Below are 22,881 nucleotides of genomic sequence, written 5' to 3'. Positions count from 1 at the left end.
TTAATTAAAAAATATTCTAAAAAGGATAATTAAACTTTCCCCCCTTTTTTTTTTTAAACTTAAACACTGTATTTTGCTTTTTAAACATAAAAAAGTGAGAATGTTTGCTTTTTTTTTTGATTATAAAATCTAACATTTAAATGGAACCATGGAGGAAAGACTGTTACTTCTTAAAAGAGAAATGTTAGTCTGAGTTATAATTTTGATATTCAAACCCCATTAATGTCCCCGTTTTTGTTTTCTTTTAATTTCAAGAATGAGTTTAACTAGTGGGTCGCCATTGTTGTTGATGACGGAATGCACCCTGGGCTGTGATGTCACTGGGCAGCCCTGCCGTACTTCCACAGTGTCACTCGTTAGCTAGATAAACATGTCGTCTGTTCTGCCCTACCAATTTAAACCCGAGCAGAATAGTGATGAATAGAACAGCACAGTCTATATTTCACAAAACGAGCACCAAAAGCAATTAAGCGATGGTCTCCAGCAGGATTTGAACCCGCGTTTTCTGTGCGACAGATGAGCGCATAGAGCACATACTTCCGCGTGACGGTGTCAAGTATTTGATACATCAAATACTTGTTATCAAATACTTGTTCTCCCCACTGTACGTTGTATGTCTGCGGTTAAACCTGAAAGGGAAACTCAACGCAGACAACAATAACATAGGGATTGCGTAAAAAGGTTTATTGAACATGCAAAAAAAAAAAAACACGCGATCACGAAAGGGAGACACAAAAAGGGTCCGTGGCAGTAGGTCGGGATCAATAAAAACCCGAGGGAAAACCGTGGTGAGAGGGAGACGAACAGAAAAAATAAGGCAATTATGCAACTAGCAACGAAGGGATATACAATTTGCCATGTAGCAGCAAGTCAGTATCTCGGCAAGCCGCCTCGGATCGGTTTAAAGACACTGCTGATGAGCTGGAATTGGATGTAGGTACAATGTTGGGAACTCATCCCACAGCTCTGTAACGAAACAATCTGACCAGCAGCAGAATGTGACAAAATCATGCCAGTCGTCATACTAGCTATTCTCCCAATCCAGCCGAACCGCGTCATCACCCCCAGCGTGCATTTCGCGCGTAAAACATAGCGCCCTCCAAAACAAGCACTAACTATCATAGATTTTTAAATGAATGGCAGTAATATGTGTTTCTAACAACATATTTGAGTAATTGTGGCTTATTATAGCCTGCAAATCTAAGTCTGAGGTTCCATTTAAAATACCAGATAAGAGAATAACTGCTATCACAAGGCTCATAAATGGACGTTTTGGATGATTAGGTCAACAATGTCTCAACATGTGTCAAAAATTTATCAACTCTGAAAATGGTGATTGATTAATCATTGCAATGATTATCGACTAGTTGTCGATTAGTTGTGGCAGTCCAAAGTGGCCCTTGACAGAGAGGAATTTAACGCCCCTGTAAGTTGAAATGCACACAATCATCGACTTTCCCTTTCCATCACGGCCTCAGCTTTGCATCCTGGATGCAGAGAAAGACGGTGAAAAATCACAGGACACATGGCTGGACCTGTCCGACGAGGAGAGCTGCAACTGGATGATGTTTGTGAGGCCAGCCCAGAACCATCTGGAGCAGAATCTGGTGGCGTACCAGTACGGCCCCGACATTTTCTACACCACCATCAAAAACATTGAGCCCAAGCAAGAGCTTAAGGTGGGAACCTATTAATATGCCAGTATAGTATTCATGGAGTATATGCTGTGGTAGTTGGTAAACTAATAAAATATTTAAAAATACCACTCATAGACAACTAGCGCCATACATGGCAGCCATTGAGTAAAATAAAATAAGAAAAAGGTTTACTTTAGAGAGTTACGACATTTCCAAAAAGCAGAATTTGACAAAAATGTTTTTTTGCCATTTTGCAGGTTTTTTTTTTTGTTTTGTTTTGTTTTTTTTTTTTTTTTGCATTTTCTCTTAACGGTTTCTCATTTTTATTTGCAGTTTGTAAAAAAATATTCTGTTTTTTTTTTTTTTGCTGCTTTTAGTGGAGGGTGTTTGGGGGGGGTTATGTTTTATTTTGTTTTGTTTGTAAGGATTTATTTGCCTTTTCCCTGTATTTTTTCATGATGTTTTTCAGCTATTTTTGTAAGGTTTTTGGTGTTTTTTGCATTATTTTGTTTTTTTTTTTTTCACCTTTTTTTGCAGTTTTTTTTGTTCATGTTTATGTGGTCTTTATTATTTTTTTTAGGGTTTGTTACGGTTTTTGCCGTTTGTTTTTTTCCATTTTTCAGATTTTTTTCCCCCCGTGTTTTTTCGCTCTACGGGTTTTAACGCAAGACAGCACAGAGACTACAAAATGCCATTTCTTCAGCGAAGAATGGATTTGGGCAGTGATTTAAAAATGGAACTTATGATCCTTCTGCAGGTGTGGTATGCAGCAACATATGCAGAGTTTGTCAATCAGAAGCTGCACAGTGTTACAGAAGAAGAGCGAAAAGGTTAGCATTGTTAGCCATGAAGCTTCAACCAAATTCACAACCACAATTACTTATGGCAACAATAATAATAAGATGTACTTCTCAGTTTTGCGGGAGCTAGAGAAGAACTGGCCATGCTATGAGTGCAGTCGGCGCTTTGTGAGCTCCGAGCAACTCCAGCAGCATCTCAACATGCACGACAACATGATCCAATCTGTCAGCAGGTACATTTCCACTGTGTTGTTGTTTTAATGTGTAGTCTTTTGTTTAGTCATGATTTATTCACTTTTTTTGTTGTTGCACGCTGCCCTCCTCCAGGTCCAAAGGGCGTGGGCGGGCCAGGGGCAGGAAGCGATTTGGGACTAGTAGGAGGCCGGGACGGCCGCCAAAATTTATACGTTTAGATGCACCAGTTGAAGATGAAGTGGACAAGACGACTGTAAACAGCCTGTTTTTCAATACATGTTCAATTCTGAGAGTCATATTTGTTCCAGTTTCAACTTTTAACGGCTATTTTTTTCCCAAGGAGATGCTAGATCTTTCAGAGGCCCAACCACTGGACGAGCCAATGGAGGCGGCTCAAAATGGCGTTGAAGTGACCGTGTCAGAGCCGGACACTGAGGCGGAAGGCCAAACTGCGCCCCCGGCAATAGAACCCTCGGTAACCCCACCCTCTAACCCGGACCCGCCTCCCCCGGCAAAGGAGGAACTTGCGCAGGACGAACAGTCGGAAGCTCATCTTTTGTCTCCAGACGTTCGACGTTTGAAAAGGATGCGGGTGAGACTTGAACACCTGATGTTTTGTCGTTTTATTACTTTATTTGATTACCGTAATTTCCCGAATATAACGCGCACTTTTTTTCCCAAAATCAACTTGTAAAATCATGGTGCGCATTATAAACAGGAACATGGATGGAGACAGAAATATATATATTATATATATATATATATATATATTTTTTTTTTGTATAAAACTTTTTTTTTTTATTGACACGGCCATGTTATGTTAAAGAAACGTATGCGGCGATCCGTTGCCGACCATTACGGTACGTGACGTCACCATTTTGTTTCGGTAATACTTCACTCTGATCAGCCGAATGATTTCGTCTGTGTTAAATTCTGCTTTTTTCACTCTTCATAAAGCACAGAATTTAGTTTCTTAAACTCATTTGAGTCAACGTTTATTGCAGCTCCGCAACTCGGACCATAACAAATGTAACAACACAGACTTCCTGTGTCCGTCAACTATATCTGTCCCTCGGGAAACTCAAACCCAAATAACAATAGTTCCTATTGTTACTTTCGTGTCGACAGCGATGAGTTCTCTCGGATTTCAGACTTACGTTCTCACTTTCATTTTATCGTATCAATCCATGGAGGAAACATTTATTCATCATGATGAAACGAGCAAGTTATACAGCAGCCTTTAAAAGAAAAGTCACATCTGTTTTTTTTTCTCCTGGATTCTGGTAAGTTCAAGAAGTTGTCAAATCATATTATTACCGTAGATACTGTCAGTTTATGGTAATGGTTTGAACTACCAATGTGCTATGCTTGTGCTGTGTTTCACCAGTCAGTAAAATGACATTTCTGTATCTGTACACGAGCTCTGTTTTCTTGTGTTCTTCTATTTATTGGTGCTAAAATTAGGGTGCGCGTTATACACGGGTACAATAATTTTCTCTTGATTTTACAAGTAAATTTGGGGTGCGCGTTATACATGGGTGTGCCTTATATTCGGGAAATTATGGTACTTTGCAAACTGAAATGAGAAACTTATCATTTCAAGTTCTATGTACTCAGAAATTTTAGTATGGCCAACATACTTTATCATGCAAGTTAATTCAACTCGGTTGATCAAGTTCACAATGTTAACCCTTCGAGCACCACTGTTTAAAATTTTTTTTTTCATTCATTCATTTTCCATGCTTTTCCTTTTTTTTTAAAATTAGTTTTGATATCACTTTTTAAATGGGTGGAACTCCTTCCAATGCCAAAACATTGGGTCGAATATGTGCTGCTCGTGGACTGTCTTGCCACATGGAATCGCTGCCGCTACGGACGGACACTTAACTTACGTAACTTTGTGTTTTATTGGACTGATCATCAAAGAGGTTGAATATTCCTCTTCAGAATCTGAAATCAGAATCAAAATTATCTCACTTTTGAATGGATGTAAAAGATTTGAGCTGGACATAAATGGAGTAACATAATTTGCTGGATGACAGTTAATGACAAGTGTCATATGCATTCATTAATGCCCATGATAGTGTCATGTCATAATTATGATGGTCTTATGGCAGTCTTATTATGCCGCTGTCAAATAAAGTCTTACCTATTAACCGGAAAAAATCAACAAATAACCCGCACTGGACTATAAAATGGAGGATTCAGAATGAGGGGAAAAAAGTAGCGGTTTATAGTCTGAAAATTACGGTATACTTTGTGTAGCGCATGTTAAGTCCGACTCCACCACTTATGTTTGTAGCGTTAGCCGCTAGCGTTAGCCTACCGAGCTTCTGTTTGTTTGATTTCCTGATAACCACATGACTTCATACTTAAGCACAATGACTGCTTTCTTAAAGGGGAATGAACATAGCCGAACAAAACAGAGTCAAAGTGGGATGTAAAGACTATATTTTCTTGTTTTATTACATTTCCGAATTCACCAAGATGGTCAAAATTACATCAGTCATCGCGAAGAATTTAAAGCGGAAATGTGAACTAAGGTTGGCCAACCATGTTTTTGAATAATATTAATGGCCAAACAATTATAAGAATATTTTCATTATTTTTTTTTTACGCAACCCTTCCAGATTCTTTAACCCATAGCAACACCCTTGACAATGAAAATGCTTTTCTTCGGCAATCTTCGGAAATTACGTCACACTGAGAAGTGCGAGGGAAGTCCGCCATAGAACAGTATTGTTTGTTGCATTGCTTCTCGGTAAGATGCCATGGCGGCGTGTGGCGATGTTTTGTTCTCACTCAAATGAAAAGTTGTATGAGTGGCCAAAGGATAGCAGGGCACGTAAGTTGACATCTTTCGTTTGCACGAAGCGAATGAATTTCACGCCATCATCGAGTAGTGTTCTCTGCTACAAACACTTCGAAGGTGCCTGCTTCTTTAACCGTTCTGCTTATGATCAAGGATTTGCCAAAAAAGTAAATGTGATTTTTGGATAGATGACTGATGACTTTGTCAAAGCAGAGCTGCCAACTGTTGTGGAATGAACCGTAGATCTTGTCCGAAAGGGTTAATCCACTGTCAATCGGGAAAAGGGTGTGGATGTGCATATAGGCACATATAGCTGTAATTCAAGGTCACGTTGCCGTAAGAGACACACACCGCCGGTGAGTTTGTGCACATTTATTTGTATTTGTATTATGTATTTCCTCCTTCATGCTTCAAGCATTGCATTGCATTTGTACGGTTCGGCGTTTCTTTCACGGTGATCGCTTGATAGCCTTCTAGTTTGTGTTTTACAAGAGCCACTGACAGGTGACAATTGACAACAAGCGTGTTGGTTTTAATGTCTCGCAGCAAATCAGCGAGCGCGCAGGTCACACAGTGAATTATGGGAAATGTAGTCTCGGGACAACACTGAAGTGGTGCTTTGTAATCTGTTGGCTTGTGTGAAAAAACTACATTTCCTCACGCCATTAGACGCCACTTCCTGCCGAGAGCCCCAAGCTGTGTTCGTACCGTTAGCTCCATCTGTTAATAAAGAAACAAAGTTGTCAGCACGTCGTGTGGTCGATACCTTTGTCAACAAAAAGCTCATAGCAAGACACTATGCACGATCCGTTTAAGAACCACTGGGACTGGAGAGCTGTGAGTAGTAGGAGGCGAGGGGAAGATGAGCGAGAAGCAAAACTTAGCGGTAGAATGTGGCGGCAGTCCGCTATTATTTTGTTTTCACGTTTTTATATTATTATTTTATATGCACGAGAGCTGCCGGATCTGCCAAAATGAACATGAAGTCTGATTATTATTTTTTTAAACAATGTCATCAGATAGACAAAAACATAAAATTATGTGCAAATGCCTGCATCTTCAAATCATGAAAATAATAACAGCCTATATCTTACCAATCTTGTAATCTTGATGGGTCTTGTCTCCATTCCATGTCAGGTAGTCTAGGCACATTGTTTGCATCCTGATTAGCGTCTGGCTAATACATGTTAGGTACAACATGAAATTCCAACCTCCTCTTCTTCCTCCAACTCTTCCAAAACTTTGATCTCCTCCCTTGCGCTCGATCTATCGCTTATATTGCTGTTTGAATCATTGTTTGAAGGGCTTTGTATGGCGGCCGTATGTATGGAGCGCTGCGATCGCTGTTCTCGGTGTGACGTATCACTTCCGGGTTCGTCCCCTTTCAGGTTCGAACTTCGGAAACGCGATTATTTTGTCAAATATGCTACATATAAATTATTTTTTCTTGCTTTATTTGTTAGACAATGTTTAATTACTTGTGACCCTATTTGGCATGTTATGAAATTACTTCACATTTCTGTTTTCGGTAACGGTAAATTTTCGGTTTGCCGTCCGACTCTGTCATAAATTGGCTGACTGGCTTCTGTCAGTTGACCCTGGGGCCCTTTGCCTACAGTAGTAGCTTATTAGCTTATTGCCACTTAGTGTGGAGAGGACAAATGCAATGCACTTCCTGGTGGTTTTGATAGTTTCCGTCTCTCTTCCTGATTTTGAAACATTTCTGCATCACCTTCTGTTGATTTGGGGACCCCATCTGTTCATTTTAGGGTATCTTTGTCTTTCTAATACAGAAAGTATAACTATTGGTAATTCGTTATCGTCAGACTTGAGTTAATTTTTTTGAAAACATAAACTATGCAATGTATTAAAATTCTAAAAATGCCATGCTCCACCGTTGAAATAAAAAACATAAACAACAACATCCTTTGTGTCTCCGTTTACTGTCAGAATGCGACACTTCAGCATCACTTCATCCGCAAGAGCTTCCGTCCCTTCAAGTGCAAACACTGCGATAAGGCCTTCCGTGACAAAGACAAGCTGGAGCAGCATCTGCGCGTGCACGGCCGCGACAGCTTTGTCTTCCCGTGCCACCTGTGCAGCAAGACCTTCGTGACCGACACGGCGCTGGACGACCACTTACTAGTGCACAACGAGAACCGCACTTACCCGTGTCTGCTGTGCACCGAGACCTTCGATAGGCCCGAAGCGCTCAGGGACCACCTAGACGTTCACGCCGTGGACGGCAACTTCACCTGCCCGTCCTGCAAAAAGACCTTCCCTGACTTCATCCAGGTCAGTACTGGGTAGTGGTGTAACGGTACACAAAAATCTCGGTTCGGTACATACCTCGGTTTTGAGGTCACGGTTTGGTTCATTTTCGGTACAGTAAGAAAACAAAATGCAAAATATAAATGTGCTAGTTGTTTATTACACACGTTTGTGCTTTCAACAATAGGAACATTAGCCTATACAAAGCTAGAATTCTGCTCAAAATGCAGCAGGGAATTTAAGATAATAATAATTTACCTTTCAGACCCCGTGTATTGGTCAGCCTTCTTTTTGAAAGAAAGACGAAAAAAATTAGTCCTGTGCTAAAGAGAAAAGCAATCCCAATGACAAAGATTTTAACATGAATTTTACAAATTGAATGCCTCAATGAATCTTTTTTTTTTTCTTATGAATGGTTTTCAAAAGCTTTATTGGTGGATTTTCTCAAGTTAAAGCGCCACACAGAAATTATTCAATTTTATTGTGTAAGCAGGATCTGTGTATTATTATCATTATTTAATTACAGGTGTTTTAGCTCATTTCAGTTTATTTTATTTAAATGGGCTATTATTTATTTTATTATGTCTTTATATTTTAGAAATGTGATGTAGTATTCATTTATATTGTATATTTTATGTTGTATAACTTTAGTTCCTATGTGAATATTAGTTCCTACTTGTTTAGTTGTGGTAGGAGGGTTTTGTATTGAACACGGGGCTGTGTTGGTTACTATTATAGCAGAGAAGATAGCGGTAAATCAACAAAGACAAGTCAACTGTGCCCCGATCTACCACTCAAGAGATCTGATGGACTCAAAAAGTGGGTTACGATTGCATATTAGTTTGAAAATCAACCGGATCCACAGTATTTTTACACGAGTGACTTCCGGTCTGACCGATCCTAGCTAGTAGTATTGACGCAGCAGGGCCGCGTCTCGCATCAAATAATAAACTCTGCAGTTCTTTTCGCGTGCGTCGTGTGAAGTCGCTTCTGGGACGCCTCTAACACGCGGCCGCATTGCGACTCATGTGCATCGGCTGACTGACTTTAACGCCCACGTTTCACTGCGTTCTCGCGGCGGCCAGGTTGTCGCGCCGTTGACATATACTGTTCGACGGTGTTGGTCCTCATTATAGTAGAGAAGACTGAGTAAATATTATCGACACAAAGAAACTGTAACCCGATCGACTCACAGCCTCGAAAAGTAAGGGTTACATTACATCAGAAACTCGTTCGGTACGCCTCCGTTCCGAACCGAGCACCCCGCACCGAAACGGTTCAATACAAATACATGTACCGTTGCACCCTTAGTACTAGGGCACCTTTTTCTGGAATTCTCCAATTTTTCACATTCCTCCAGGTGAAGAAGCACATCCGCTGCTTCCATTCCGAAAAGATATTCCAGTGCCCGAACTGTGAAAAGGCCTTTTGTAGGCCGGATAAATTGCGTCTACACATGCTGCGCCACTCTGATCGCAGGGACTTCCTGTGCTCCACATGCGGGAAGCAGTTCAAGGTGAGACTGCATTGCATCTGTGTATGATTTTTCATATTATTTAGGGGCAAAGAAATCCTATTATAAGGAGTGATCATGTTTCACTGCCCTTTTAAGACGCTAAACGTCCCATCCATTTTGACTGTGAGGCGAATAATTGCTGTTAGCCCTCCCAGTCAAAACGGATTTGACGTGTAGCTCTGTCAATAGCAGTCAATGTGTTTATCAAAACTTAATAATACTTACTCATATCACATATATATATACTGTATGTGTACACACAGTGTATATAATAAATATGTTTGGTTTTTTCAACGTAGTCTCCCAGAACTGTCACACACTTTTCCCATCTCTGCACAAGCTTCCGTATTCCCTCAGCGTAAAAATCTTTGGACTAATTCTCAGCCAGTCACTCATAAAACTTTTGACGTCACTTTCAAACTCCGTGTGATTTTTTTCACACGTTTTTTCGGCTGTAACATGTGGCACCATACACAATTGACATCGTCATCATGGACATCAACTGGTTTGCACCCTTAAGCAACCAAAACGTAATAACTGATTGCTGTTCAATCCTGGAGCATGCTGCTTGGTCGGCCATCTTAATCGCCAAAACTGTTTTTTTGTTTTTTTTGTTTTTGTTTTTAAATCTGCAAAATATATTCATGTGGAAAAGAATTAAAACAAAAAAAGAAGGTAGATATATCTGTATCAGGATTTTTTAAGATGGGGTTTTCTATTTATTTAATTAACTGGTAGTTTTAAAGAAAGAAAAGCAATTAAAACTAGTGTTGCACCGATACCGTTTTTTGGCCCTGAAACCAATACCTGGCTGTGCAGTATCGGCCGATATCGATACCATACTCATACCATTTTGTTTGGAATTTATGTATATATACAAAGTGAATCCAGTATAACTTTTATTGCATACCTGGTATGGGTGACAATAGTTAAATAAACCTTTGATTCTCAAAGGCCAAAATAATGCTAAATTTGTGAAAATAAAACGTGTGACACTAGCCCAACAGTGAGAAAGTAAAAATATAATGAATAAACTTCTTTAAACCTTGAGTTTTGGCTCTCAAAGGCAAAACTGTGCAACTTTCATGAAATTATAAGTAATAATAATTGACTATAGCATCCTGTCTCTCTATTAGCCTCCCTCTCTGTGCAGCAGCAACACACACTTAGCCACTTAGCTTAGCTTACTTTTCTTACTTCTACAGCACTTTTGAATAGGCTTGCCACCCGTCCTTTGAAATAAGGAATCTTTCCGAATTGGGAATTAAAAGCTACATTCCGTATTGAACCAATACGGAATTTATATAAATAGATACATTTCTATCTATTTTAGGAGTTTTGGGGATGTCCCTTTTTTTCGTCACCTGTACGACTTTGAGCGTGAGGGGGGCGTCTCTTATTTCTATCTCTGAAAGGTGGCAACCCTACTTTAGAAACAGGTCTCAATTTACTGTCTTTCAGTAAAAGACAAAGTATAGTAGACGAAGTGAGCTGACCATTATTTTGGTAGCAGTTGCTGCTGTTGTAGCCACAAACTCTTTGTGTTCGTTCACGTTTCGTCTTCAAATGTTTTATCAGGTTCAAAGTATTGAAACTGGCCGATTTAACTCCACCTCTCGAAAATTTCAGGCCGCGAATCTTGCATGGTTGCATTGTACTCGATGGAGATTATAAGATTAAATATGTCCAGACCGCTGACATTTTCTTCTCGTAGTTTGTTTTTCCTACATAAGAAAAAGCTGCCCAGGAAGTGGTTAAGAGCCGCTATTGGCCCGCTCTCATTGGTCAATAGCGATAGCATGCAAAGTGATCACGTGTCATCACACAACAGAGAGTGTAGTGAGCGTCAGAAGAAAAAAAAGACTGTGGTCAAGTGTTATAATACTGGACAGGTAAATGGTATCGGCGCCCTGTTGCCGATACTGGTATCGATATCGGCATCTGCGCATCTTTAATTCAAACATTAGACACTATAGAGTAGTTAAACATTTTTTTCCAAGTATGAAATAATTGTTTGGAGAGTTAAATGAGGCAAAATGGGCTAATTTTCGTTAGTACGGAAATGCTATCTTCAATTGTATAGTAGCATTAAGCTAGTGGGTGTCCGGAAAACTAAATAAATTTTAATGCACTGTATGTGTATTTTTTGTGTTTAGAGTTACGGTTTACCTCAACTAAATTGTAATAAACTACTTGAAACATTTTTGCAGCCTATGAGCTATCTGCAAAACTACAGTCAATTCAATTAGCATCACCACCATGTTTGCTCAATGTCATGGCAGATCACTACATGACACGTTGTACTCTTTTCCAGAGAAAAGACAAACTGCGGGAGCACATGCAGCGTATGCACAATCCAGAGCGAGAAGCCAAGAAGGCCGAGAGGAGCCACCGTGCTAAGAGTTGCAAAATGAAGCCCCCCACCACTGACTTTGAGAGCTTTATGTTCAAATGCAGGCTGTGCATGATGGGATTCCGAAGGAGAGGAATGCTGGTGAGCCCAGAACTATCAATTACATTTGAGATTAATTAAAAGAGCTAATAATATTTGTGTTTGTAGGTCAATCATTTATCAAAGCGTCACCCCGAAATGCGCATTAATGATGTGCCTGAGTTGACACTGCCCATCATCAAGCCCAATAGGGATTACTACTGCCAGTATTGTGACAAGGTGTCTAGACTATCACTCTTATAGCATAGCATTTTTAAAGCTGCCATATTAATAAAGTTACTATTCAAATCACCATTTTCTTAGGTGTATAAGAGTGCCAGTAAGAGGAAGACGCATATACTGAAGAACCACCCAGGGGCGGAGTTGCCACCCAGCATTCGCAAGCTGCCTCCGGCCGCTCCGGGCGGGCCCGACCCGATGCTAACCACGCACACGCAGCTTGCAGGCACCATCGCCTTCGCGCCTGTATGTTGCCCACATTGTGCCAAGCAGTATAGCAGCAAGGTGAGCATGAGGCTGGGCTAAAACATCCAATGCACAGTTTAATCATTGATAGAAAAGGTGACTATTTTCGGTCATTTAAAAAAAAAAAAAAAAGAGTGAATTGACCCTATTAAAGACCCGGTGTCCACATATGTGGTCATTACATTTTGTGTCATGTAGGCCACACTTATATACCAAATGTTATGATATATAATAAAATGTAACATTTTTATTAGATTTTTTTTCTCCTCATTGTAACCTCCTAAATAAAAAAGATGAATATTTATTCTTTATAAATTATTTTACATATATTTTTTCTGAATAAAACATAATAAATGAATAAACTGTGAAACAACACAATTTTATTTACTTTACAATAAATATTATTTACATATTTTTTATGAATTAATATATTACAACGGATTTAAAGGCCAAATGTGAAGTAAGGTTGGCCAACCATGTTTTTCAATAATATCAATGGCTAAACAATTATAAGCATATTTTCGTTATTTTTTTTAACACAACCCTTCCAGATTCTTTGTATAACCCATAGCAACGCCCTTGACAACGAAAATGCTTTTTCTTCGGCAATCTTTGGAAATCTTCGGAATTGATGTCACACCGAGAACTGCGAGGGAAGTCCGCCATACACACAGTATTGTTGCATTGCTTCTCGGTAAGATGCCACGGCAGTGTGTGGCGATGTATTGTTCTCAATCTAAAGAAAAGTTGTATGAGTGGCTGAATGATAGCAGGGCACGTAAATGGACATCTTTTGTTCGCACTAAGCGAATGAATTTCACGCCATCATTGAGTCGTGTTCTCTGCTACAAGGACTTCGAAGATGCCTGCTTCCTTAACCGGTCTGCTTATGATCAAGGATTTGCAAAAAAGTAAGTGTGATTTTTGGATAGATGACTGATGACTTTGTCAAAGCAGAGCTGCCAACTTTTGTGGAACAGTGCTTAATTTGTAAATCATAAGGTGCCGGAACGCAAAGTACATATGACAGCGCAGGTATGACGGCATGTGGACAGGTCCCGGAACATATTGTAATAGTCCGAATAGGGAAATAGAAAGGAGAGGAGTGACTTTACTGTGGCAACAGTTAAATAACAAAAAACAAAAATAACAGACTGCTGCAACATGCGACCGCCAACTTCGCTCTCACGCCGCACTCTTCTCCTCACTTCCCGCTACATGACCACTCTGCAGTCCGATGGCCCCATTACGTGCCCGCACCAATACGGACATTACATTATGCAGAAAATGGTGCTGAAAACAAAACGCAAATGCCCACTTGCCATGCTGTGGGACTTTCCCTTTTTTCTTTCTTTTCTATGTGCCTTTCTGACTCGTTTTGAACCATCTTCCTTCTTTTTGAAAAAGACAGTAAATGCAACAGTCTTTTTGGCATGTTGAAATACCGTTTGATCCTAGCTGCTTGTTCCCAAGATGCCGCAAATTTCAAGTTTTTTTTTTTTTTTTTAAATGTCAGGAGTGTGATTTGTTGGTCCAGCTTTTTAGTGCAACATTATTATTTTTTTTATACTGTAATGTCATAACTAAGTGTAATATTCTGATATAATGTTTTTCGAGGTACCCTGAAGTGCACGCAACGTTACTCTTGTTTTGGTCACGTGACACGGGAGTGTGATAGAGAGAGGCACAGGCTCTATATTTCGCTCAGCACAGCCTGCCGAGAGCCCCAAGCTGTGTTCGTACTGTTAGCTCCATGTGTTAATAAAGAAACAAAGTTGTCAGCACGTCGTGTGTTCGATACCTTTGTCAACAAAAAGCTCATAACAAGACACTATGCACGATCCGTTTAAGAGACGCTGGGACTGGAGAGCTGTGAGTAGTAGGAGGCGAGGGGGAGATGAGCAGTCGAATGTGGCGGCAGTCCGCTATTATTTTGTTTTCTTATTGTTGCCACAATAAAGTGGAGAAAGCCATCAACGACTCATCTCCTTCTTTCCCCCCCAACGTTTTTATATTATTATTTTATGTGCATGAGAGCTGCCGGATCTGCCAAAATGAACATGAAGCCTGATTATTATCTTTTTTAAACAATGTCATCAGATAGACAAAAACATAAAATTATGTGCAAATGCCTGCATCTTCAAATCATGAAAATAATAACAGCCTATACAGTATCTTACCAATCTTGTAATCTCGATGGGTCTTGTCGCCATTCCATGTCAGGTAGTCTAGGCACATTGTTTGCATATCGATTAGCGCCTGGCTAATACATGTTAGATCCAACATAAAATTCCAACCGCCTCTTCTTCCTCCAACTCTTCAAAAACTTGGATCTCCTCCCGTGCGCTCGATCTATCGCTTATATCGCTGTTTGAATCATTGTTTGAAGGGCTTTGTATGGCAGCCGTATGGAGCGCTACCATCGCTGTTCTCTGTGTAATGTATCACTTCCGGGTAGGGTTGTTCCGATCATGTTTTTTTGCTCCCGATCCGATCCCGATCGTTTTAGTTTGAGTATCTGCCGATCCCGATATTTCCCGATCCGATTGCTTGTTTTTTTTTTTTTGTTTTTTTTGCTCCCGATTCAATTCCATTCATTCCCGATAATTTTTCCCGATCATATACATTTTGGCAATGCATTAAGAAAAAATGAATAACACTCGGACGAATATATACATTCAACATACAGTACATAAGTACTGTATTTGTTTATTATGACAATAAATCCTTAAGATGGCATTTACATTATTAACATTCTTTCTGTGAGAGGGATCCACGGATAGAAAGACTTGTAATTCTTAAAGGATAAATGTGACTTTGTATAGTGTGACTAAATATTGTCATCTAGTGTATTTGTTGAGCTTTCAGTAAATGATACTGTAGCCAGCCATCTGTTCTGCCCAAGTGCATAATGGGAAGTGCACCCATGACTGTGCGTAGTGGTACCAATTGATATATCTTCTCTGCGTTGGGAAATAACATAGGGTGTTATGAAAAAGATCAATTACTACCTTTCTTCCCACATTGCTTCCCATTATGTTTTTAATCGTAGGGAGAGGGATTGCAAGGCTTTAGCCAATTAAAAAAGGCTCCAAAGGCTGCCAAAATTCACTCTACTCATTATACGCTGCCTTTTAGCTCTATATATAGGTAAAACGGCGCCATTACATATTGAACGCGACAATACGTGAGTGGGCCGTACAGCGCATGCATTAGTTGCATAAAATACTTTAACGTGATAAATTGGAAAAAAATTAATTACCGCCGTTAACAGGATAAATTTGATAACCCTACCTTAAGCCTAAACTAAAGACTCTGGATGAGTGTAATATATTATGTCTGTAACATTAAATACAATTAGAAAACGATTTATTTAAAAAATATATATATACTTTAAATAAAGGCATGTCCGATATTTTTTTGCCGATTCCGATACTTTGAAAATGATGTGATCGGACCCGATCGATCGGCATCCCGATCGATCGGGACATCTCTACTTCCGTTCGTCCCCTTTCAGGCTCGAACTTCGGAAACGCGATTATTTTGTCAAATATACAACATATAAATTATTTTTTCATGCTTTATTTGTTGGACAATGTTTAATTACTTTAATTGTGACCCTATTTGGCATGTTATGAAATTCACATTCACATTTGGTCTTTAATAGCATTAAAATAAATACACATAATTACACTAAGATTTTTTCTTTCAAAGTATAATAGGGATAATTGTTTTTTTTTTTTAAAACAAAAATTCTTGAAGAAACATTGAGTCTGTGATTACAACAAAGATCAAAATTAAAGAATTAAAAAAAAAAAAAAAAAAAAAGCAAATAGGTGAATCTACAAGTTAAATCCCTTATATATTATACACGTGTGTTTGTCCGCCTCAGACTAAAATGGTGCAGCACATCCGGAAGAAGCATCCGGAGTTCGCTCAACTAATCAACACCATCCAAGCTCCCCTGCCAGCGACGGTCATCAGCAGCACACCTGCTGTCATTAGCACGGACGGCGCCACCGCCGAAGCCGTCGTGGTAAGTCACAAAATCTTAAAACTTGCACGAATTAACATCGCAACTTTAACCACAATTTTTCTTTTTTTTTTACCATAGACCACCGACTTACTAACACAGGCCATGACGGAGCTCTCTCAGACACTGACGACTGACTACAGAACTTCACAAGGAGACTATCAACGGATACAGTACATCCCTGTGTCCCAGGCTGGAGGCAGCTTGTCTCAGCCGCAGCACATTCAGCTGCAGGTGGTCCAGGTGGCTCCGGTAACTAAAAAAAAACAAAAAAAGATATTTGCAAGAAGGTCAAAGAACCTCAGAGTCACCATGTTTGATGCTCTCCAGGCTCCCTCGCCGCACTCCCAGCAGCAAACTGTGGATGTCAACCAACTGCACGACCCGCACGGCTACAGCCAGCACTCCATCCAGGTGCAACACATTCAGGTCACGGAACCTTCGGCTTCCGGACAAGATGCCACACAGGTGGGAGCCCCTTGCAGTAGACATATTATGTTGTGGTTCATGTTACAGCACAGGTGGCGAACTCAAGGCCCAGGGGCCAGAACCGACCTTCCATATCATTTGCTTTGGCCCGCAAAAGTCAGTCATGTGCATCCACTTTGTTTTTAGCTAAAAATATATGTACCAGTATATGAAATTTTTGAGGTTCTGAATGAAAGCTTGAAAACTATAGAAATAAGAGATACTAGTATTTAGTCCCCTCTTCCCATTTAAAAAAAACATTTTTAAAAATACAGTGATCCTTGTTTTTCGTGGTTAATGGGGACCAGATCCCACCGCGATAAGTGAAAAACCGCAAAGTACCCCCCCCCCCCCCCACCCCACCCCAATTATTTAAGATATGGCCCTAATATTTCAATAGAGATGTACCCTTTTTTGTGTGTGTTCAATGTATTTTAGATTTAGCATTGGAAAGAGATAGTGGTATGAAAAAGTATCTGAACCTTTTGGAATTTCTCACATTTCTGCATAAAATCACCATCAAATGTGATCTGATCTTCAAAATCACACAGATGAAAAAACTGTCTGCTTTAACTAAAATCACCCAAACATTTAGAGGTTTATACAGTCCCTGACAAAAGTCTTGTCGCTTATCCATTTTGTAGAAACAATTCCTGATAACCTGACTTTTAATTATTCAATTGGTTTCAAAATGGCTCATACGAAAGCTAAGACCCTCCCAAATGATGTTGAGTTTACAAAAATAAATTTGTTTCACTGAAAAAATATTGATCATTTAATGAAAACATAAATGTCAAATTTTATCAAGACAAAAGTTTTGTCGCCTACAAAAAGTAGTGTGAAAATTGAAAAAAAAAATACTTCAAATACAAAAATATGTTACATAAGCCAATTAAGTAGTGGTGCTGTGAGATCCAAATTTAATATTTTGTATGACTTCCATTGGCTTCGGCAAGGATTCATACAATTTATTGATGAATTCATCAGGAACATCAAAGAAAGCAGTCTTGCATTCCTCTCAGAGTTCATCAACATTCTTTGGTTTCGTCTTCCACGCTTCCTCTTTCATCCTACCCCAGACATGCTCAATGATGTTCATGTCTGGTGACTGGGCTGGCCAGTCCTGGAGGATCTTGATCTTCTTTGCCTTGAGGAACTTTGAGGTAGAGATTGAAATATGCGATGGAGCACCATCCTGCTGCAGAATTTGTCCCTTTTTATGGTTGGGAATGTAAGAGGCAGCTAAGATTTGTTGATATTTCAGGCAAATCATGGTGGAAAATAAGTGTTTGGAAATTCTTTAAAAATCAAACAATGTGATTTTCTTTTTTTTTTTCCCCCACATCGTCTCTCATGGTTGAGGTTTACCCATGATGACAATTACAGGCCTGTATTATTTTCAAGTGGGAGAACTTGCACCATTAGTGCTTGACGAAATAGTTATTTGCCCCACTGTATATATACATTTTTAATACTGTATTTTCTGGACTATAAATCACTTTTTTAAAAATAGTTTGGCTGTGCGTGTGACTCAGAGCCGACTCATGTTTTGTTCTTAACTCTGATAGTTTTTTTTTTTTTTTTTTTTTTTTTTAAGCTTGTTAAGCTTCCATAAACAGTGCAGTCAATTTTCTTGCTTGTTTTTTTTTTTCAATTCTGCACTGATTGAAATAAAACTGAGCAGTCAGTGAATTTTCTGGTTCGTTCTTTCAATATCGGCTCAGATCTCTGTGTATATGTATGTATATATACGTATATATACATAATATAAAATCACATTTTTTTCAGGAAAAAATACTTTTACCATTTACTTGTAAAGTAAATTTTAAAGCAAGTATTTGAGTATTTTTTTTTCTTGGATACTAGTGGTTAAGTAAAAAACAAATAAAAAAACAAAAGTGAGTACGTCACCTACCACTACTTGTTTCTAAATCAGCATCTCTGACTACTACATTCCCAGGTCACGGGTCAACCTTTGAGCCCTAACTCACAACAGACCAATCAGGAGCTGAGCCCTACCCAGTTGGCCCCTGTGACGCTGGCTCCGAACCAAAATCTCCAGAGTGGCGGGACTGCTGGACAGCAACAACAGCAACAGCAGGGGGCGGTGCAGCACGCCTACTTACCCGGCAATTGGAACTACCGAGGTTACCGTAAGTTCAGCACACTCACAACTTCCAGTCACGTGACATGATTATTCACTCCCGCAATTCTCCAAATAAGAGTACTTGTAAATATACTACTGAAGTACTTTGACTTTCACCACTTAGCATCTGTATTTCTAATCAATTAGCGTCCGAGATCCAAATGATGACACTACCCCAGGCTCAGTACGTCATCGCCGAGGCCACCACGCCCGTGACCGGAGCTGACAGCAACCAGGTGAAAACGGTGAGTCGACGTCACACACTAGGGTTGCGTTTCAATCGCGGTTTAAATGAGCCCTCGCTCACTTGCCCTAGCCACCGCCCCCCGGGGGAATCCCCGCCGCCATCTTGAGGGCCGTTCCAATTCCCAAAACAGCGAAGTGAACTTGGTGAGATGGACCCTCAGAGGGCTCAGTGATCGAGTGAAAAACGATGGTCACTCTGGAGCTCCCTGTATCCCACAATGCATTGCACGGAAAATATGTCTATGCGGTGGTGATAATGAAGCTCAAATTCCGTTGGCTTCTGTCTATTTACCACCAGAGAAGAAGAAAATGAATGGAGGAGCCAGCACGGTGTTTGAATGTGATACCAAACTGCCTTTGGAATTGTAAAATTTATCATTGTTATTAATAAATAAAAATAAATTTAAAAAAAGACTGTGGTATTTATGGCAGGATGTATGGAATCACAGGAGTGCCAAAACAAAACAAAAATAATTAAATGAATAAGAATAAAGAGAGAGAAATAAATAAATAAAGAGTAAAGTTACTTTTTTATAGACGTTTGTCAGTAAAGAAAAGGAAAAAACTGACAATTTTTATCATTGATGTTTCTATTTCGCTTGCCTTTTCTATTTTGCTTTTAACAAAAGGAATGTTCTGTCTATCAAATGGCGCTGGGAGGGGCTGAAACTAAACTTCAAATAGGTTTACAGATTATAAGGTATAGACAAATAACTAAATAAATAATGAAATGGCCAAATAAAATTTGATACAAAACTAATAATTCTGATAATTCCTAAGTACCAATATATTGCGCTCAAGCACGTAATACTTCTCTGGCTTATTGTCATGAGTCGCAGTATATTTTGTGCGATGTGGAATCATGGTGCCACCAGGGGGTGGCGAGCCCTGGCCACGGCTCCCCCCAATGAATTTGTCGGGTACCCCACTGGTCACCCCACTCGCCAGTATAATGTAGATTGTAGTAGCTGCGGAACTCAAAATTTTGACTGGACTATTATGGACTATGTACATTAATTTAACACAATATAGTAGTATATACAATATAACACCATCAACAAAAGTATATCAGAAAGTGTGTCTTGAAGTCTGTTTAATACTACAACATAGTAAAAACCTGAAATGATGGCTTTTATTTTTTGGTGTGCCACCCCAAGGTTTTAAGTGGCCCCATTTGGCCACCCATATGAAGAATTTCTGGAGGCACCACTGATTTAAAATAGGCAGTATAGCGCTACTCCCACACCTTGTGGTTGTTCCATGATTTTCTTGCCTGTGAGTGAACGAGGGCAGGTGTGTTTCATTTACGTCTTTTGCTTCCCCTCCGCCCACTTTCCCTCCACCCTCCAAGTGGCCTCAGTGTGACGTCATCGCAAGTGCTTAGGGCAAGTGAGCGAGGGCAACTCAAACCGCGATTGGAACGCAGCCAAGCTAAAAATGAACTAATTCACTGCCATTGACGGTGATAGACATTCAATTTGTTTAAACTGGGAGGGCTTTACTATGAGCATCTCTACAACGACATGAACATTTTGACAAAACAAAAAGGTAAATGGAGGGTACAATTATTTGTGATGTTTATACTTATTTAATAAACATTAATAATAGAATAAACATTCTCATTAATATAAATTGGTCTGGTTCAGTGTCATTGAAAATGATAGACGTCCAATGGCATACCGCAAGCAACACATCACTTCCGCTCATTAATATTCATGACATTAGCTACTGTTGCTAAGTAGGGACAAGCCACCATTTGTCCCTAATAGGAAATGAATGGAAATCGTGTACGAAGGAGATGTTTATAGAGCTAAACCTACCAATTCTCTCCAAAAATGATGTGCCTGGTGCCAAATTGACTGGCAAAGATGTGGAAGAACATAAAAATGTTCAGTTAAAGAGATGGCTTTAGTGTCAAAGGCTGAAAAAGACAAAAAAAACGAGCCGACCTAAGCATAGCTTTAGCTTTTTTATCGACGCGACTGACAATGACATTCTCCTGTTTCAACAAACTACCCTTTACCATCAGCCCTGTCATTCTTCTATATCCTCTGGTTGTCCTACGTCTCTTACCGTTCTTGGGGGTAATTTAGTTAGCTTTGTGTAGCGATCGCAAATGCTACTCAGTGACAGCCAACGAACACTTTTAACTTTTTCATTGATAACACATTTTAATCCTATAATTTATTTACACTTCCCCCTTACTAAAGTTTTTTTTTATATATATATATATATATATATATATATATATATAAAACAGAAACGGTAACAGTGGCAGTCAGATACCATTGTAATTCTTTTCAGGTCATTCATTGTCAGACAGAAGCAGTATGGCACAACGTTACGCTAAAAAAATAAGTTAAAAATATAAAAATGGCTTACCTCTTTGTCCTCTGAAAGACCATGCCAACCCAACATAATGTTTACTGCATATGAAACGTGAATGGATTCGCCGAGTTGGTGTTAAAGTCCGCGCAAGTTGATTCGGTCTTCACATTTTTTCCTCCCGAGTTTTTGGTTTCCGGAAACGTATGAAGAAAACATCCTTCATTTGTCGTAATGTCTAGAGTCGTTTCTACAAATTCCAAAAAAGCAATGCGTGATCGGCATGTTCGTGATCGGCGGGTCTATAATGTCCCACTTCGGCTTTAGTTCCGCTTTACGATGCGACGTCACGGTCTAAAAATAGCCTGCGTGCGGTACGCCATTATGTGGCTCTGTTCATCCTTCTGCTGTGAATATAAACTAGTTTATCACTAGTAGACGTCCAATCTATTTGGACTGGAAGAATTGACAGCCCTCCGAGTTCAAACGGATTGGACATCTATCGCTGTCATTGGTAAGTTACGGTAATTTGATCAATATTGAGTCATTTTGACATTGAGGGGAAAAAAATATAGTCATCAAATTTAGGACATATCACCCAGTAGTACTTGAAATTACAACTCCTACGCTGCCATTGACGGTAGGGGTGTGACAAACTATCGAAATGGTGATATATCGGGATACTTTGTATCCCAAAAGGTTATCGATACGCTCCTGTCAAGAATCGAGATATCGTTTTAAAAAGGTGTCAATTAAGAAAATATATTTTAAAAAAAGGCTGCCATTGACGGTGCTCGACGCCCAATCCATTTAGACTGGGAACGTTCGTTCATTCAAAATCACAGCATTCACAGTCATTCGGTCCGATTTTCGGGGCATTTACAGGTCACTTGCTTTTCATTTTAGGGCATTTACAGGTCATTTCCTGTTGAGTTTGAGTCACTGCCTATTCATTTGGGTGATTCCCATGTCACTTCCTGTTCTGTAACGCAAAATATAACAGCAAGTGACCCATAAAATACCCCAAAATCATCAGGAAGTAACTGAAAATCAACAGGTAAATGACCCAGGCAACAAGCAACATGGGGCCCTTCACATGTGTGCAAGTAAGGGGGATAGTTGGACTTGGAGCTAGGCATGTGCCGGTTACCGGTTTCACGGTTTACCGTGGTGTGGAAACGCCGTGGTTTCAAAACCACTAAAATTTTCCGTCAGACCGTTGTACGGTATTTGCCATTTTTCGTGTGTCAAAAATGCAGCCAGAAGTGGCGTGGCGCGGCAGCGCTCACCCTCTCCCGTTTGTTTCTGTGTTTGAAAGTGATGCTATCGGCTAGACAGCCAGCGAACCCAAAAACAAATACTCCAAACATAAGGCGTTCTTTTCTTCAATTTATTGAGCTCTCAAATCGTGGTAAGTGTAATATACAAAATGAATACATTTTAAACGTTGTACAATTGTATTTTTCCATGTGTGAGTAGCTTCAACAGATTAGCACCATGGAAAAGTTCGCCAAG

The 22,881-nt window shown here is 39.7% G+C and overlaps 1 protein-coding gene across 6 annotated transcripts in view; it reads left to right on the top strand.

Annotated features, from left to right (window-relative positions):
* LOC130918041 (PR domain zinc finger protein 10-like) overlaps positions 1-22,881 on the top strand; it is a 37,062-nt gene that overhangs the window by 10,712 nt on the left and 3,469 nt on the right. For 5 of the 6 annotated variants that reach the window (XM_057839905.1, XM_057839901.1, XM_057839904.1 and 2 more), the window contains exons 9-23: positions 1,479-1,679; positions 2,395-2,467; positions 2,553-2,670; positions 2,765-2,885; positions 2,973-3,224; positions 7,395-7,739; positions 9,076-9,231; positions 11,546-11,725; positions 11,792-11,902; positions 11,987-12,187; positions 16,041-16,184; positions 16,263-16,433; positions 16,512-16,649; positions 18,610-18,802; positions 18,943-19,040. In XM_057839905.1, the coding sequence (XP_057695888.1) occupies positions 1,479-1,679; positions 2,395-2,467; positions 2,553-2,670; positions 2,765-2,885; positions 2,973-3,224; positions 7,395-7,739; positions 9,076-9,231; positions 11,546-11,725; positions 11,792-11,902; positions 11,987-12,187; positions 16,041-16,184; positions 16,263-16,433; positions 16,512-16,649; positions 18,610-18,802; positions 18,943-19,040 (2,502 nt within the window). The remainder of the gene's footprint in view (positions 1-1,478; positions 1,680-2,394; positions 2,468-2,552; positions 2,671-2,764; positions 2,886-2,972; positions 3,225-7,394; positions 7,740-9,075; positions 9,232-11,545; positions 11,726-11,791; positions 11,903-11,986; positions 12,188-16,040; positions 16,185-16,262; positions 16,434-16,511; positions 16,650-18,609; positions 18,803-18,942; positions 19,041-22,881) is intronic. The other variant, XM_057839907.1, reaches the window with a different exon arrangement.

The sequence above is a fragment of the Corythoichthys intestinalis genome, chromosome 6, assembly GCF_030265065.1.
Source record: "Corythoichthys intestinalis isolate RoL2023-P3 chromosome 6, ASM3026506v1, whole genome shotgun sequence".
Classification (NCBI taxonomy): Eukaryota; Metazoa; Chordata; class Actinopteri; order Syngnathiformes; family Syngnathidae; genus Corythoichthys; species Corythoichthys intestinalis.
This window is presented reverse-complemented; position numbering and strand designations above follow the sequence as displayed.